Source organism: Hetaerina americana, unplaced genomic scaffold, assembly GCF_022747635.1.
Source record: "Hetaerina americana unplaced genomic scaffold, ioHetAmer1.1.p SCAF_1, whole genome shotgun sequence".
NCBI classification, from domain to species: Eukaryota; Metazoa; Arthropoda; class Insecta; order Odonata; family Calopterygidae; genus Hetaerina; species Hetaerina americana.
In genome coordinates this window covers 120,638,567-120,656,967 of record NW_027286069.1, presented here as the reverse complement: position 1 = coordinate 120,656,967, position 18,401 = coordinate 120,638,567, and the positions used below count along the sequence as shown (strand labels likewise).

The window sequence follows — 18,401 nt, the reverse complement described above, 5'->3', positions numbered from 1 at the left end:
GCCCGTAGTTTTCCAGGAAGACCTGGTTCCAAAAAAATCACTCATCTTAGGTGAAACTGAGGACACCCAGAGGCGTCACTAGGAAATCGCACTTGGGTCCTCACAATCAGCATTCTACTCACTAGACTACCAGAACCACAATTATCATATTATAAAGCCAATAATTGTGATGCTTTATAAATTCCCCAGTCTATTATGCATTAACTCACTAACATAAAAAATTATTGCCATTGATGGGAGAATAATACTACATGGGGAGGGCATAGAACATCACCCCATGCTCAAAATATTACAACAATTTGACTCAAATGCAAATAGTGAATTATTTACTGTCATTCAACTCATTTCTCGATAAATTCAATTTGTAGACACTTGGAAAAAACTATTAATATATTAAAGTAATTTTTAATAAAACTTTTCCCATTATTGCAGTTTTCTTAGTTTTACAGAGAGCGTTTTAGACAGCCATACAATATTGTTCTGTCAAAAACTCTTCCAAACTGTGCAAAATCCTAAAATGCATTCAGGCCTAAGTCATTAACCAACATTAAAATCAATAAGCAACAACACTACTCTATAGGAACTCTAAATTCCTTTGAATAGTTGTCGTCATTGCCATGGTCACATTTGTAATTTTGATCCACTTCTGAAATAAACACATGCGCACACACTCGGGGTTATTCCATAGCCTTGACGAACATCATGAGCACTCCCTTTGGTGGATATGAAATGAACTCTGTAATGCCAGTATTCTACATCCTTACTTTTTCAGCTGTGGCTTTACCCTGATATGGAATATCATTTGGCTACACTCTTACAGAATAAACCCTCAACTAGACTCAGGAAGTCTTCCTTGATATTTTTCCCAAACACACAATTTAAAAGGGAAATTATTTCAATTTCCTTGGTTGTTTCAATTTCCCGTGGAGCACTTTGCAAACGTCTTCTCAATTCATCAGCCACTTCCTTTGCCCTTTGACAATTCCTCAGTTTCCATATTTCTCACTGCTTAACTTACCCCTTGTCTCTTCTCTCCCTTCTTTCGACTCCCAAATGCAGTTTGAAGTTTGGGCAAGGCTTTATCCCGAGCAGCGCGAAGCGAGCTTGCTCTCAAACCAACGGATGTCTTGCTCGAGGAGGGCGTTGCATTTCCATCTGTGACAAAAATGTTCATTTCACTCATGGAAAATACATGCATCAAGTGGAAGGAGCAAATCTTAACTCGTCACTATTTTATAACTGTATAAAATAGTTATAAAATAGTGACTAATTCATAGGCTTAGCTATAAAACAACATATATTTTTTATTATTAATGAAAATATGATAATAGTGCTCACAGTATGTCCTCCAAAAGTATTCATTCACACATTAACAGCCTTCATTGGAGAGTCACTTCCATTTGAGATTCATCCAAGTTAATCCATAAAACATTGTGGAAGTTAGCAACACAAACTTTTTACAACCATCACTGAACTAGTGTTTGGTTTACTCATCCCGGGGTCAATTACATCATTTACCTTGATGAGGACGGTTTTCAGTTCAGACAACAACAGCCCAATTGAGCTTTCACAAATTTTTTCGACGTGACCAATATAACTTAAATCGGTGAGATTAACTCCAGACTGACAATATAGTGGGGCACCACCACACTAGAAGAGTTATAACGATTAACTGCTACCAACAAAATTATTATCAATATGGTTTAGATGAATTATCATAATTTTTGAAGGAAAAAAACACCTTTCTCATTACAAATTTTCATCAAATGAAGACGATGAAATATGCATATCAAATGCCATGCCAATTTATACTTCCATGTCATTTCAAGTTCTTCATTAACACCTCAAAAGCTGTAACAGTGCTTGACTTCTTTAAGTTTCCGTTTACATGGCTATGCATTTATGTGGAACTAATAAATAATATACCTCCGGAGGTAAAATGTGAATGCATACCATTAATGAAAATTGAATTTGGGATTCCCAGAGAAAATACTGACTCACCTGGTGTGTTAGCCAGAGCGTTGGGCATGGCATTAGTTGCCTCATCACCCTCCTCCGCTATTGCCACCAGACTCCTTGGCTCATTCCCGTCGCCGCCCGGCCCTCCACCGCCACTACCCTCCCCCCCGCCACCCTCTCGACCTGCCGCACCACTCTGGATTGGAATGTCATCTGAAAGCAGAGACAAATGAGAGCCACCGTACACTATCTTCAAGAGGCATGTAGGTATTAGAAATCTTCCTTCAGCATGACTTCCATGCAGTTTCAACAAAATTTGGAATTTGATAGAGAATACTCCACGCTTTTCCAGGAGTGCCACGGGCTTTGCAGCCCTCGTCAATGGTGAAAAGCTATGGGTCGCCATTTGAGCTGGACAAAAGATTCCAAATCCATTGCAGTTATCATCATCATTAGTATCATCGAAATCCTAGGTGGCGTCTAAATCACTAAAATATGTAATTCTATCCCTGGGTTTTATGATAATATCTCCCAAATATCCTCTTTACATGCTTTATTTCAGGGAATTATTATGAGAGGCAAATTGCCATAGGAAACAGTCAAGGGGATTGGGAGGGTTAAAAAAAAGGCTGAAATTCTGACTCATTGAAATTTATTGGTTCAGTCTAGAACCAATTTTGGCTGCTGCTTTATTAATTCATTATACCATGAGTTTAAAAAATTCATGCTTATTACTTTGTGCGATATTCAAGATAATGTTATGAAGTGCATCAAAGTAATCACATGAAGTGGAGAGAAAGAAGAAAATTTACTTTGTCAAAAACTTAACTTAATAGGCAAATTAGTCGTTAACATATCCAAGTCTACTTGCTGGTGTGGAATGAAACCCAGCTCCTTTTTAGCTAAACATTGATGACTAAAATCATAGACCTTAACGTGAATGTGCCAGTTCACAGACTTTCCAAGATTATTATGATTGATATTTAACATTTATTAAGAGTGAACTGTAGAAAGCTTCATACTTGTTATTGGCTTTTTAACCATCCTGTAATGAACATGACTAACTTCATGCCTCCATGCAGCATTAAGTAGGCACTCCACTGAATTCTAGTACTACTCCACTCAAAGAATGTAGTTCATACCTTATAATTGCATACTATTGAAACACTAATTAAATACATGTGTGACAGTATTGGGATATACATACATAATTAATAAAGCAGAACTATAGCCATCCTAGATAAAGAATGTCTTCTTGTCAATTGAATCATATCGAAATATTTGCTACAACTTTTATACAGCCAGGATACCTCGGTAACTTAAGTGGCTAAAGCACTCGGCTGGACACCGAGGGATCCCAATTCGAATCCCGATCAAGGCAATTGATTTTTACGCTTTGAAAATTGTTGTGTTATAATGTGCATGCAACAGCTGACTCCACTAGAAGTTGCCGTTGTGGCATCTCCTGCAGTGCCTTAAATTTTAAGACGAAATCCATGAGATTGGAGCATGAACCTTTCACAAAAATAACATGTCCTCAAACATTTTTCAAGATAATATAAAAGTTAAACCTGTTCAGGAACTACATAGACAATGAAGCTCAACACTTTAACCATTATCATTAAAGTCATACGAATATTTACAAATTAACTTCGTTTGAGTAGTAGGTATCATGTATATTTAATTTCATTACGTACAGAATAAGTAGTGCCCTACAATTTATTAGATTTTTTTAAGAAGAAAGTCTGCCACAAAGTGATGAGAGGAACAATGGCGGTTTCTAACAGTAATGTTTATGATGACATTCAGGAAATATTTTTTCGGCAAACACTAAAGTGAAAATTGGCTTCCATTTAAGTCTTTCTTTATGCATGAAAATATTCTTGGTCTTCTGGTGCATACGCACACTTCATAAGGATGAAAGCAGAAACTCAACTTATTCCTCCGGGCATAATTGGGGTCATCTGGAAAAACAATTTTGAATTGGAAAGAAAGGAAAGGCAAAGAAGAAAGCAGACATGTATGTGCTGCGAGAATAAATCCTAAAACAAATAGATAATATGTCCTAATCCCTTTAAACCTGAGTGTACATCCTCATACAGAAGTAGAGTGGTCTTCATCAATAGAAAACACATGACTATATAAAACACATGCCATTCAAAATCCCATTTTTTACAAATAAATACCAAGTCCTACCTCAATACAAATTTATCAATTTAGTTCAGCTCCTTTCATTGTACCATTCATGGTCTCAAAGAACTACCTTGATGGTTAGTGATTTCAAGAACTCAGAAGCTGGTGAAAGCATTAGAAAAATTGCTTTTATTAAAAAAACATTAAACAAGTCATTAATTTAATTTTGCCAGAGACATTCATGAAATCACACTGCTTTTCCGCAAATATTGTGCTGCAAAAATAATAAAAAATTAAAATTTCTATTGAAGCACTTTATGTAAAATAAAAGATGAAATAATTTCTAAAAATACTAGTACTAGACTAAATTATCCTCTATAATACGAGATTCCAGTTTTCACTCAATGGGATTCTACAGATGAAGACTTTCAGGGTTTGAGGATTATTGAATCTAAAAATTTTAACATTTAACAGGGAGCATTTCTGTTTCAGAGTCCGGTCAAAACATCCCAAAGTCAGTTTTAATAGGGTTCACTTAATAAACAAGTGATCTCAAAAGCTGGAGCATAGTTGTAAAAAAATGGAATGTAAAAGAATTACACTTGATTGAAGAAGCTAATAATGCATATTTCACTTAATTGGAATGAGCAAGAACTGATATCTTTTTGGTGGACTTTTTTCACATAGGTAACAGTCACAGATGGCAGTCCACATATGCATAAAATCATGAATGAAAACCATAAATAAAATCAATAAAACTACATAAAATACTGAAAAAATGAAAATTTAACTGAACTTTACTCGTACTGAGGAGAGTTGATGATGTAAGTGGAGAGATGGTATTGTTTGGAAGGGAAGTTATCTTATCATACAAACAGGTAAGCCTCCTAGTGTCCTATTTCTTTCCCGTTTCCATGCATTAGATGATGCTTTGGCTTCAGATTCTTTCCTTAAAAATCCATGCTGTCCAATATAGACATTTGTTCAATATTTTTATTAAATGCCAATAGCATTTTTTTAAATTGTTAGATGGTCCAGCTGACCATAGCATTGGCATTTTCTCACCGAAAGATTTTTTCCCCACCAATAACAATGAACTTCCTTAACAACTTCAGTGAAAATTAAAAGCCAGCATTGGAGGCAATTTGTCCAATCGTGGATGGCAATCAAAATTTGGCCAGGTGGCAATAATCAGCTGATTTGGCATGGACTGAGAATTAGCGGTTAATGCCTTGTCAATTTCCAAAATAATGTTAATGAAAAAGATGGAGTGAAGATATCGTGCATACCATCAAACTGTAATATTTCAACCAAATCATTCGCTGAGACATTCAATTTCGAAATGCCAAGTTTCCACAAGTACGAGTGGATACAAGCACATACACGTAATGTAGTTTCTTCATTGTTCACAGCATATACATTAATATTGCTTTCTAATAAAACTGCATTGATCTCATTAACAGCCTTAAAAATATCAAGATGGAAAGGAAATACATGAAAAATACTTATATCCGACATCATCTGTAATGGACAAGTGGCACCATCTACTGAGTCAGGCTGATTACATGCGCAGGAAGGCCAAACTATAATGCAACACATTTAATCCAAGCGACTGCGGGATCACATCGATGCTCGCAGAATTCCCACTTTAATTTTATGCAATGGGGACTTATAACGACCAAATATGAAATAGTCAAATATTGCTTCTGCACTGTTTCATGAGGAGGGCTTCGATACATAATTTTTACTCACACATATGAACTCGTCTCTTTCTTCATGATTTTATTTATTATAATATTAATACAGGAAATCTCAAGGGCCATGGTAGCCACGGAAAAAAATAACTTTATTATCCTTATTATATTATCAAGTAACCTTAGAAAATTCGTAAACAACTAATATCGGTCAAGGGCAGTTTTGGGAGTAATTTATACAATGATATTTACATGCCCATAGCTGTAACTTAATTTTTAGCAATAGAGAATTAAATTAATATTTTTAGGATAAATGATGCTAATGCAATGTGCCAAACTCACTACCTCCTGTGCCAATTTACAGAGATCTTGTCGGACCCTGATAACATTAGCAAACATTGACAGGTCGGAATATTCATTCCCAACTGCTGCAATCCCTTCCAAAAATCCAAAAATAGGAGGACGGGAATGGCTGAGGAAGATGCCGATATTACCTGGCAGTTTTTTGGTCCGAAATGACGCATTGGTGATCATTGATTTGGAAACAGTTGTAGCCACCGAGACAGGCGTGGCAGGAGAGAGTGCAACACTTATTCCCATCGGTCCATCACTTGGTTGACCTAGTGATTAACAAATAAAAGTTTCCACATTAATGATGAAGAATATTGTACAAAAATTCCATCTCCTGCAAAGATTCTAAATGGACCTATTTTTCATTGTGCAATACATTTTACTTACTAACATATAATCTTTCTTGTGCATGGTAAAGCTCGATGAAATATTCTTTGAAATATCCAAAAGAATTCCCTCTCTTTCAATCCTTAAGACAGTTGTTGTCACTCTTTCATCAATCATTTTCAAGACTGACACATCATTCTTTTAACCTTTGCTACTCACTCTGTAATGATCTCCCCATCTACTTTTCACAACGTGCAACAGAAGAGTGGATGGAGAAGACATTACAGGCATGACATAAGGAAGAGACAAACTATGAGGAGGGGAATCAGGAAATATTGTAAGATGAATGGTGTTTATGCCATGCAGTATTATTTCATAGGTCAGTATTAATACATAAATACACACACACACACACATGTATGTATATATATATATTTATTTATAAGGTAATCTACCGGTTAAGGTAGGTTTTTGGATGGACACAACTACCAAACAAATATTTTATTACTCCTAACAAAACACAAAATCCATCATCCTACTCTACATCAGGTCCCTCTTCATCTCTGAGTACTTTCTTCCTCCCTCATCCCGTCCAACATCCCTATCCTGTTCCTTCCCTTTCCTCTTTTGCCCAACATTCTACCCTCTATCACAGTCTTCAACATCCCACTGCCGGTCAACACCCCCTTCATCCACTTTTCCTGCCTCCATAGGATTGCTCCCAACAAACCCCTCTCTTCGCCCACCATACCAAGTAATTCCTCATTTGTTTTCTCCTCTGTCCATTTCACCTTCTCCATTCTTCTCCACACCCACATTTCAAAAGCCTCCAATCTACGTCTATCCTCCTGCTTCAATGACCACGTTTCCGCGCCGTACATAGCCACGCTCCATATCAAAGTTTTTACGAGTCTTTTCTTAACATCCTTACTCAACGTCCCCGTCATCAACTCCCTCCTCCTTGTGAAGGCCTCTTTTCCTAGCGCAATTCTTCGCCTTACGTCCCTACTACTTTGACCGTGTTGGTCCAAAACACTACCGAGATACGTAAACTGTTCTACCTGCTCTAGTTTTTGCCCTCCTATTTTAATGTTAAGCTTGGCCTTTTTCTTTCTAGAAAATCGCATAACCTTTGTTTTATTAATATCGATTCTCATCCTATACCTGTCGCACTGAATTTCCAATTCACTCAGCAATGCTTGCTAATTGACTAACTGACAAACTAAAGCTTGGTCATCAGCAAATCTAACTGATTTTACGAATTATCCGCCCACTTTCATTCCTACCTCGAGTTCTTCCCATGCCTCTTTGATCATTTCCTCTGCATACAGGTTGAACAGCAACGGTGATAATGGGCAACCCTGCCTTACACCCCTTCCTAACACTGCCCATCCTGACTCCCCGTTTCCCACCCGCACCTGAGCAGTCTGAGACATGTACAGGTTGCGGATTAGCCTCCTTACCCTCCAATCTATTCCTATTTTCTGCAGAATACTCATTAGTTTTTCCCAATTCACTCTATCAAACGCTTTTTCGAAATCTACAAAACAGGCAAATACCTCCTGGTTGTGTTCTATATTCCTCTCGATTAATAATCTCATTGCTGCAATGGCATCACGCGTACCTCTCCCCTTCCTAAACCCAAACTGATCATCCCCTAAGTAATCATTTGCCCTACTCTCTATCCTTTTATTTATGATCCTGAGAACAACTTTAGCTGCGTGGGATATCAAACTAATTGTCCTATAGTCCTCACATGACGTGGCCTTTACCTTTTTCGGAATAGGAACTTAACTGATCTTACAAAGTCTTCCGGCCAGATTCCCTTGCTTCCTTGCAGATTCCCTCCTTATAAATACTACGGATCAGCCCATATAGCCTCTTCCTCCCACATTTTCTTAAGCATTTTAAAAGTTCCACGGGAATGTTATCTACCCCCAAGGCTATTTAGTTTATATATATATATATATATATATATATATATATATATATATATATATATATATATATATATATATATATATATATATATATATATATATATATATATATATATATATATATATATATATATATATATATATATATATATATATATATATATATACATCCTTTGCACCCTGGGCACCTGCAGCTCCACCCAAGCTAAATTGATTTTTCTGGCACCAGATCTTCCTAGGAAACCATAACCGGCACAGGGTAAGGAACTGACCCTCCTGCCCTGATGTGTGATATATATATATACATACATATCTCTTACAAATTAGATGATTAGACTACTGACCTACAAAAAGGGGCATGCAATTCAAATGAAGAGCAAAACATGAGGGTAAATGAGTAAAAGGATATTTTTGATGATTAATAAGCATTTTTTCAAGGAAAGATAACCACGTGCCTATACTAAAAAAAATACACTGAACTCATTAAGTATGAAGTAGTATCTAAGGTTTCCACCAAATTTTCAAAAAGAAATGCTAGTTTTCATGGAACATACTTATAATATATAAATGTGAGAAAATTTAAGGCTTCAAATTTTTCAGTGTATAATATTTGAAATCCTGGTTACAGAGGATGAAGGATTGCCCATGGCTAGATCCTGACAAAAGCATCTCTGCAACCTTGCCAAGTGTGATTTGGTAACTGACCTTGTTCTTTAACTTTTACGATATTTCAAACCATATATTCCTGAAATCTGTTAAAAACAACAATAATCAATCTAGAGCACGGTTATCTAATTAAAATTTCTTGGTGATCGTATTTTCAAATTGTTCCTCTTGAAACTAAGAGCTTCTCATTTACTAATTATTACGGGTGAATTAATGCAACAAGTGAGACTCATTGATTACCTATGAACATTTATGACAAAAATCTAATATAAAAAGAATTGCATGCAATTTCAGCTCTGTGTCATATTTATACATGTATGCATATAAATAGATTGTTTAAGAGTTGTTTGCATGTTAGAAGGTAGGACTCTCATGATATTTTGTTTTCTTGATTTTTAATTTTCTACTCTTTTTTGGTACATGCTCGCAAGTAGATATTAACTGCTGGCTTCCAGGAATAAGCACTACCGCCAGGCATGAATCCATAGCTTAAACAGGTATTCATAGCTCACACCACTCCCAGTATACTGCTTCAGTTCAAGTAACTGGTGATGGCACAGCGAAACTGCAACAGACCATTTGCACTGCGGGAAGGGTTGCTTGCAAATGGTTGCAAATAATTCATACTTTCGGTGTCCATTAGGCCATAGTGAAGCATATGGTTTGGGATGAGTGAGATTAATCATTTGGTTCTACTTTGGTACCCCTTCATGTGATTTTAGTTACATTTAGTTCCTTTCAGAACTCAATGACACCATAACAAATTAAGATTGGCAACTCAACAGAAATATTAGAATGCATTAGAAAGGAAATTACAGAGTAATTAATATTCACGAGAGTCACCACCAATGCCTAAACACTTAGTTTGTCAAAAATGTCATTATGAATATTTGTGACATGCATACAGTATACATAACATTAGCCAAAAACTGGAACACTTACTGGAGAACAAATATGATTGGATGCTTTTAATTATAGCCTCTATGATCATGCCAAATTACATTCCTTTGTAACATTTCTACAGATAAAAATATTTAAAAAAGTGCCAAATAGTGATCCCTTAATTTGGTCCAGGGGTGTACTGATAGATGCTTGCACAGTAAGCACAAATTGATCCTGGAAGATTGAAGACACTAATAGACTAGGGTCAAGGGAAAAAAGATTTCCTGGAATTTACACACAACTATGGATTCTTTAGCAGCCGAGTATTCACCCTTTGACCACCCTTCTTCACAACTCCCAAAGTCCAGTCTAGAAATTGAGTTCCTAGACCTTTTAAATGAACACGGCAATTTAAAATACAATAATATTCAGTGCAAAATGGAAAAAAATACCTGCATAGTTCTTCAATATGCTCGAAACAGAAACTTACCCGATGGATTCACCTTCAAGGAATTGCGTATAGCACTTGTGACAAGAATAACGTCAGCATAGCATTCATAGCATGCCCTTTGGTGAATATCTTCAAGTGCTTGCATTGCAACATGTGATTGCCCATTGAACCTGCCATGGAAATCAAAGTATAGCTGTTGACAAAGCATACTTTGTGAATACTTTTTTAATATCACCTGCACATACATCAAGACCCTGAGAATTTTCAAAACAATAAATTTGCTGCATGGAAATACTTAGGACTTAAAAGAGATTATGCTTGCAGCATTTACCAGGAAGGCTCTTAAAAGATCAGTTTAATCTGAAAATATGGCCAAAACAATTCAAAATTCAAGTGACCATAGATGGCCAATTCAATGACAAATATCAATATGTGTTTAGTTATCTTGTTCAGAAAGATACTCACATTGAAAAGTAAACATAATGCAGCATCTCAAGGAGAAGTTTGGGTGATGTGGGTATGCGTGGCAGGCAGGTGTGCGTCTGAGGGTGCTGCTGACTTCTTGTGCCAGAATTGCCTCCAAAGCCTTGCGTAACAAGCCTAAGAATAAGCCAATTTTTATTACAGACCCGAACACTCGAGACACCCAACGATGAAATTTAAAGACTAATTTCGTAAGTGAACTGGAAAATAAAAAGGAGGACACAATGGAGAGATGTCCTTCAATAATTCTGGAGATTAAGGTTTCCGTGACAACAACAAAGTAGGGTCGGCAGAGAAAAGCACAACAAGAGCTGGATACTGCGATCTCAGGTTAGGGATTTCTCTATCCCTGGGGTTATCTTATGTGATAGATTGAGAAAGAATCACAAAATACTTGGCCGCTCAATATAGTGCATTTGTGTACAATATGCATAAATGTGCAATTTATCTACACACTCTGGTAGCCCATAGGAATAAAAAAATTAACTTTCAAAAGATCTACAAAAAGCAAACCGACAGGGAATAAAGAAGTTCATAATGAAAGTTTGGCATCAATTAATAGTCACGCAATAAGCACAAGATTTTATGAATATCCAACTAAATTACGTACATTGCTTATTTTTTCAGACTGTAAGTGGACAATCAGTTTGTCACCTTGACTTTTTATGGAATTGACGATGAGCATTTAAAATGACCATAACCACAGTAAAGTCAAAAAATATTTATGACACAGTAAACTTTCTTATTAAAAAAATGGCTATCGTTTAGGTAATGACCTGCCACCATTGAGTGCTTTTTACGCTTTCCCTAGCGAGAAAAGCAAGTGTATGTAGCTCATACATTAAAAAAAGACACTAGCAAGAGGAAGAAAGTATGTAAGACAGGCTTCGATAATGCTGAATTCACTGTGGGAATTTTAAATGATATCTCTTGGGCGATGGACTGCATAGACCACCCTTTGTCGCTGGAAAAATTAGAGCATTGTGGAATCAGGGGAATAGAAAACAGATCGTTTAAATGCTACCTCGAAGACAGAAAGTGGCGGTTCCTACTCCAACAATATACGAAGCAGTTACTTATCCCCCACAGAAACAGTAAATTTCAGTGCACCACAAGGAAGTATACTAGGTCCCACAGTGTTCTCAAACTATATAAATGATTTAACATCCAAGGTAATGAGTGACGAAATGATTCTTTATGCAGATGAAATAAATTTAATACTAAGTAACAAGAACAACTCCTTGCTGGAGTATACCATTAATAATTCCCCAGCATTCTTAGGAGACTGGCTAAAAAAAAAATGAGCTAACAATTAATTTTGAAAAACAAATTATACACAATCAAAAAAAAAAAAGAAACCCCTGAAATGGATCTTTACATCAAAGATAATCTTCTGAAGAAAGTTAGCAGTACCAACTTTTTAGGTTTAATAATTTATTATAGCTTAAACTGGAGTGAACATATTAGGCATTTATGCAGTAAACTTTCCACAATTTCCAATGCCCTAAGAAACCTAGCAAAGGTGTTAGATCCAGCAGTTTTAAGAACAGCCTACTTTGGTAATTTTCAATCTCTAGTTTACTATTGCATTATCTTTTGGGGCTCTGCTATGGGTGCTTATAAAGTACTCATCATGTAAAACCGAGTTATTAGATATACGGCCCAAAACTCCAAAAAGTGAACCATGAAGACCTGATTTTATAAGTCTTAAAATCTTACCAATAAAATTGGTGCACACATGTCATATATGTTTGAGAAAATGTGCCTATTTGAAAAAATGAGAGTATTCATTTTTATGCCAAAAGACAAGGAAAGAAGGTGGATGTAGTACAACATTCCACCTCTTTGTTTCAAAAAGGACTCCTTAATAATTGATGGTTTCCGGCATAACTTTATGCAATCGATTCATATTGGAGATGAAAAAATAGTAAATTTGTGAACCACTGAAAATTTATTTCGATTCGACCCGGATTTCAACGTTCAACGTCATCTCCCCCTCAGACTGCGCAGGTGCGAGTGGGGAACGGGGAGTCCGGATGGGCAATGCTAGGAAGAGGTGTAAGGCAGGGTTGCCCATTATCACTGTGGCTGTTCAACCTGTATGCAGAGGAAATGATTAAAGAGGCATGGGAAGAACTGGAGGTAGGAATGAAAGTGGGCAGGAAATTCGTAAAATCAGTTAGGTTTGCTGATGACCAAGCTTTAGTTTGTCAGTCAGCCAAGGGGCTGCAAGCATTGCTGAGTGAAATGGAAATTCAGTGCGACAAATATGGGATGATAATCAATGTAAATAAAACAAAGGTTATGCGATTTTCTAGAAAGAAAAAGGCTATGCTAAACATTAAAATAGGAGGGCAAAAACTAGAGCAGGTAGAACAGTTTACGTATCTGGGAAGTGTTTTGGACCAACACGGTCAAAGTAGTGGGGACGTAAGGAGAAGAATTGCGCTAGGCAAAGAGGCTTTCACAAGGAGGAGGGAGTTGATGATGGGGACGTTGAGTAAGGATATTAAGAAAAGACTCGTAAAAACTTTGATATGGAGCGTAGCTATGTACGGCGTAGAAACGTGGTCATTGAAGCAGGAGGATGAATGTAGATTGGAGGCTTTTGAAAAGTGGGTGTGGAGAAGAATGGAGAAGGTGAAATGGACAGAGAAGGAATCAAATGAGGAAGTACTTAGTATGGTGGGCGAAGAGAGGGGTTTGTTGTGAGAAATCCAATGGAGGCAGGAAGAATGGATGAAGGGCATATTTACTGGCAGTGGGATGTTGAGGACTGTAATAGAGGGGAACATGCTAGGCAAACGAGGAAAGGGAAGGAATAGGATACGGATACTGCACGGGATGGAAGAAGGAAGGCAGTACGCAGAGACGTGGAGTAGGTATCTGGGTTATTTTTTGTTATGAGTCACAAAATATGTCGTTGTGTCCATACAAAACCTACCTCAACCTGTAAATTACTTAATAATAATTAGATATTCAAGTCTAGGTTAAAATATTTTCCAATCAAGAATTCTTTTTATGACCCAAAGGATATTTCTCGTCGAACTATTACCAGCGGTAATTTTGCGACAACCATTTCTCAAAATGTATGTATACATTTCTTGTTTTTGTATAACATATGTTATATTTTACCATTGTAAAATAACGATGTGAAATAACAAATAAATAAATGAGCACAAGGAAGAGCTTTACATCTTTGTCCGACATGAGCTATCAAAATTGACAGAAATATATTTATTGCAAACTTTTTAAATTCAAGTAAGTGTTAGGATATATCAAATTTTGTGTTACATGTTCATGTGGTGGTGGAGTTTCGCCTCGTTGCTTGTTGTGTCCTGGCTTGCGTATCGTTGGATGTCTCACGTGCTGCATCCTGGGGTGCAGTTGTCTGTCGGTTTATGGTATGTGTTTGCATGAGTGTTGGATGAAGGGATTTTTTCATGAGTGCATGCGCTGCTATGGGTGTAGTTTTCAATGCTGTCGTTTTTGCAAGTGGTATTGTTATCTTTTACGCGCATGCTTTGTTATAACGCGCATCGTCATTTTTTCAATCATCTGAACATTTTTGCAGAGATAACGTGTGCGTTATTGATGGGAAAATACAGTACTCCACAGCCGAATGCATAGGACTTCACATAATTTTAAAGGTGCATGAATCGAAATCTCTATAATGATATTTGAAGGTATGATTAATTCCACGACTCACGCACACATCATTTCTTTTAAAATCTTGACAGACTTAGGGCCTATCAACTGGGAGCAAGCATTGTATTCTCCCGCTAACTATTTGGCTAGTAGTAAACTGAAGAAGATGAGAGTGAAGTAATGATTTCCAATCACATGCTAGAGCTCTCAAAAGTTCTGGATGGTGAAAGCAAAATTGATACTTCCAGAGGTAAGGGTGAAGGTGGGTGGAGGCATAAATCAACCTCAGAACCGGAGAAAATATGAAATGGGGTTCACAACTCAACATGCTTCCACTCCTGTGTAAAAACCCTTTTGAGAGACACCAACCAGAACGCTTCTCAAGGTATTCAGGACTGAAAGAGTCGGTGATTGATTTTTTTGGGTGGTATTTCCTTGCTGCCAATTCCTCAAAGTGCACAGAACAAGGGAAGGATACAATCAAATGAATGTCTTTGGACAAGAGTGACTTTAAGGAAGCTCGATACATTTGCTGCTATCATGTCCGCGGCCAATGATTAAATGCAAGTTCCCATGTCAGGAGGACCAAAGGGAGGTGCTATGCATTTTCAGAAGACACAAATATTGCATGCAATTTGAAGATTCCATAATTATGGTATTGGCAGTGTTTTGGGTTGCCCGGTAGGTTGAAATCATCATTCTGAAAACTCATTCCACATAAATTTGGGTAATGTCAATCGATACTACATCTTCAGTGAGATTCCAGTGACTAAAGAATTTTCAGCGAAATGGACTTAAATCAAATACATCCGAATTCTGAAATTGTTCATTTTGAATCAGTCAATTAACTTCGTACAGCATTGATGACAAAATGTTGTTACCATGAACTTATCTTTTACTTAAATTTTAAAGCTAAAAACTTTTCATCATTATTATCAATGGTAGTGTGTTTGTTGAGTATTTTTTGTGATGAGCATATTGTTCTTTAACAAAGCAATTCAACACTCATACAATTCACTTCAACCATGGATGGAGGAAAAAACATTCCATATTCGTAAGGTCAGCAATAATTTTGATAATTAGGACAAATATAAGATACACACATTACCTAGGAGAGTGAGCGTGCTCAAAAGAAATCCAAAACAGAGAATGCCCTTTGGTGGGTAAAAATGAAAGAGAAATTTGCCACAAATCGAGAAGCAGAACCGCCCACTTGGGCAACAGAAGCAAACATAGAAGATGTAAAAATTGGTGAAAGTGAAAAGGATCTGAAAATGTTAGTTGAACTGATTTCATGGGCAGAAAAAACCATATGAATTTTATTATTAAAATACAGATTCTTAAGTTTTTTAAAACTTAGTTTACTTTGAACCTATACATTTTGAAGCCCAGTTTTTTTTAGTTCCTTAAATTTTGCAATGGTTATGCTTAAATGCTGTTCAGACAAAAAATTTTCAAAATTATTGAACACATGCCTATTTCAAGGAGCAAGTAACTAAAAGATACAATTTCAAAATCAATGACTTTTTACAAATTCTAAATTTCTAACGAGAGTAATGTAAAATATCTTATCTTCTTTGAGCTACAAAATGTTTGGACCAACAGGATAGTTATTTAAGTTTCTGCATGGGTACATGGAATCATTCAGCCAAAATAGATACTAGATGAAAATTTTTCAAATTGATTGGCTCACTATTATCAACGAGAAGTGAACAGTAGTCCAGCATTCACTATCTTCACAAACCAACTAAGATTTATCACGGGAACATACAGTGCAAGACTGCTCCTTTTTTATTTTCCATCTTTTGCTGAAATAACTTTAGCGAACCAACTGCAGAAAGAGGTAATTACAGAATAATCACAGATGGACCCTCTATGGTAAACAATATACCATGCTAGGGCCCAGTAATACGTGAAAGCTGTCATTTGCATACCAAGGCTTTCATTTTAATTCTAAGGAACATGGGTCCCACATTTGTTCAAATGAAAATTATTGCTTTTATCTTTTGTTATTAAAATAAATGTTCTTTGGTATTGTAAATGGGTTTATAAAAAAATACACGATCAAAACTGAAAACAAATAATTAGAAAATCAACACAATTAAGCCAATTACTTAAGAGAACCTTAATAGAGCTAATATTTAAATGGCTACTGTAATAATGAATAAAAGAAAGATGTTTTCATTGTCATCATCTTATACCAATTAATACACACTTTAAATTCACAGTATCGTAATCAATTGAAGAAATTCATGATCCTCTGAGTCAGAATTCAGAGCATAAATATTTTTGTTTATCAATGAAGCATATTTCATGAAATTAATTATGCTCTTTGGAGACAGTTAATTCCAGATAGAAAGGCAGATGAAGAACACATGAGAATATGATAGTTCAACTTACATGGACATTTTTGGAAGGTATTGAATGTATTCCGGTCTCATTCTCAGGATAAAAATTTGACTTCTCTTATGATTTCTTTACTTTTCTAAATCAAATGCTTTGAATTTTAATAAAAAAGGCTAGCAAGAATCCAAATACATTTGCTAATTGAGGAATAATTACACAGGATAGTGCTCCCATTCATATAAGGTCATCACAAAGTTCAGTTTCACTGGGTGGTCCTGAACCATTTGAAATACTCGTGAGCCTGGACTACAACGCTTCAAGGCCAAGTGCATAAGTAATTCCAATGCTTCTCTCACCCTTGGTAGCATACATTGCTATGCAAGTATGTATTCATGGAGGAAATTTAAATTCATGGGAGCTCACTGGATATGAGTGCATCATGTATTCTTCAGAGTTATGCGTGCAAAAAAGGAAGGGGACCACCCAGGACAGGAATGAGAGGAAAGGGTGACAAACCTCGAGGCAATGCGACATGCGTTATGGCAGGCAGGAGGCGAGAGGGAGGAGAGTGATGGGGAGAAGGCGATGGTGAGGAGAGACGAGATCAGGGGCAGGCGACGACTCGTGGTGAGGGGGCCGTGGAGGGGCGGCAGGGGGCCCCAGCCACCGCCACGGCCACACTCCACTTCTTCTAGCCTCTGCAGCGCTGACATGGTGAGGGAGGCTGGGGCCAGGCTCATCGGCTGCAACGGAAACATATCATAGTCTTACTGCTTCAACCGGTGATGAGCCTCTTAATGGGTGGAATACCTCCAATGCCTTTTATGCATTTTGCACTCAGTAATTATGGACACAAATTCTTCAATTAGTATTATTATCTGGCTTATGGGTGAAAATTATAAGGGAATAATGATCTCATCAATACATTTTTTTAAAGCAGTAGATTTTTCCTTCTGAATGCTGAGACATAGAGCCTACAATCTATGCAGCAATGTAGTCAAATGCATGCATGAAGAAAGGACAAGAAGGTGCACAACTGCCTAATTGGGCATTTATCTCTGGTACTAAGCAACTGACCATGTGAGCTCCAAATGCTCAATGCACAGCAGAATTTTTGAATTGTAATAGAAACCATTGTTATGCTTGGAATAAAGGATTGAGGAGAAGTTGTCTTCTTCTTTGGCTGATATTTTCTGATATATTCGTTAAGAATTGTAGCTTTGATGTGGTTTCTGCCCACTTTTATGAAGCATGCCTCATTCTGGAGTCTTGGTGCCTCAAAGTTCTCCATTTATTTTATAGAAACACAAACTTTGAACTTAAACTCCTAGGATAGTATTCCTAATTTTTTTAGGTATCCAAAGGTTAAGGTAGGTTTTGGATGCTCTTGTCTTTCCTCACAAAACACAACTCCACTACAAGTCCCTTTCATCTCTCTACATTTTCCTTCCTCTCTTCGTTCCATCCAAAATCCCAATAGTTCTATATCCCATTCCATCCCTATCTTACTTCTTCCCCTTC

At 36.7% G+C, this 18,401-nt stretch overlaps 1 protein-coding gene across 1 annotated transcript in view; it reads right to left on the bottom strand.

Annotated features, from left to right (window-relative positions):
• Nucleotides 1-18,401, bottom strand: part of Hyccin (PI4KA lipid kinase complex subunit hyccin) — a 34,115-nt gene that overhangs the window by 5,385 nt on the left and 10,329 nt on the right. Inside the window, exons 5-10 of the mRNA XM_071595877.1 lie at nucleotides 17,397-17,623; nucleotides 10,869-11,003; nucleotides 10,443-10,573; nucleotides 6,281-6,406; nucleotides 2,002-2,172; nucleotides 1,019-1,155 (exon numbers count right to left, since the gene is read on the bottom strand). Coding sequence (XP_071451978.1) covers nucleotides 1,019-1,155; nucleotides 2,002-2,172; nucleotides 6,281-6,406; nucleotides 10,443-10,573; nucleotides 10,869-11,003; nucleotides 17,397-17,623 — 927 coding nt within the window. The remainder of the gene's footprint in view (nucleotides 1-1,018; nucleotides 1,156-2,001; nucleotides 2,173-6,280; nucleotides 6,407-10,442; nucleotides 10,574-10,868; nucleotides 11,004-17,396; nucleotides 17,624-18,401) is intronic.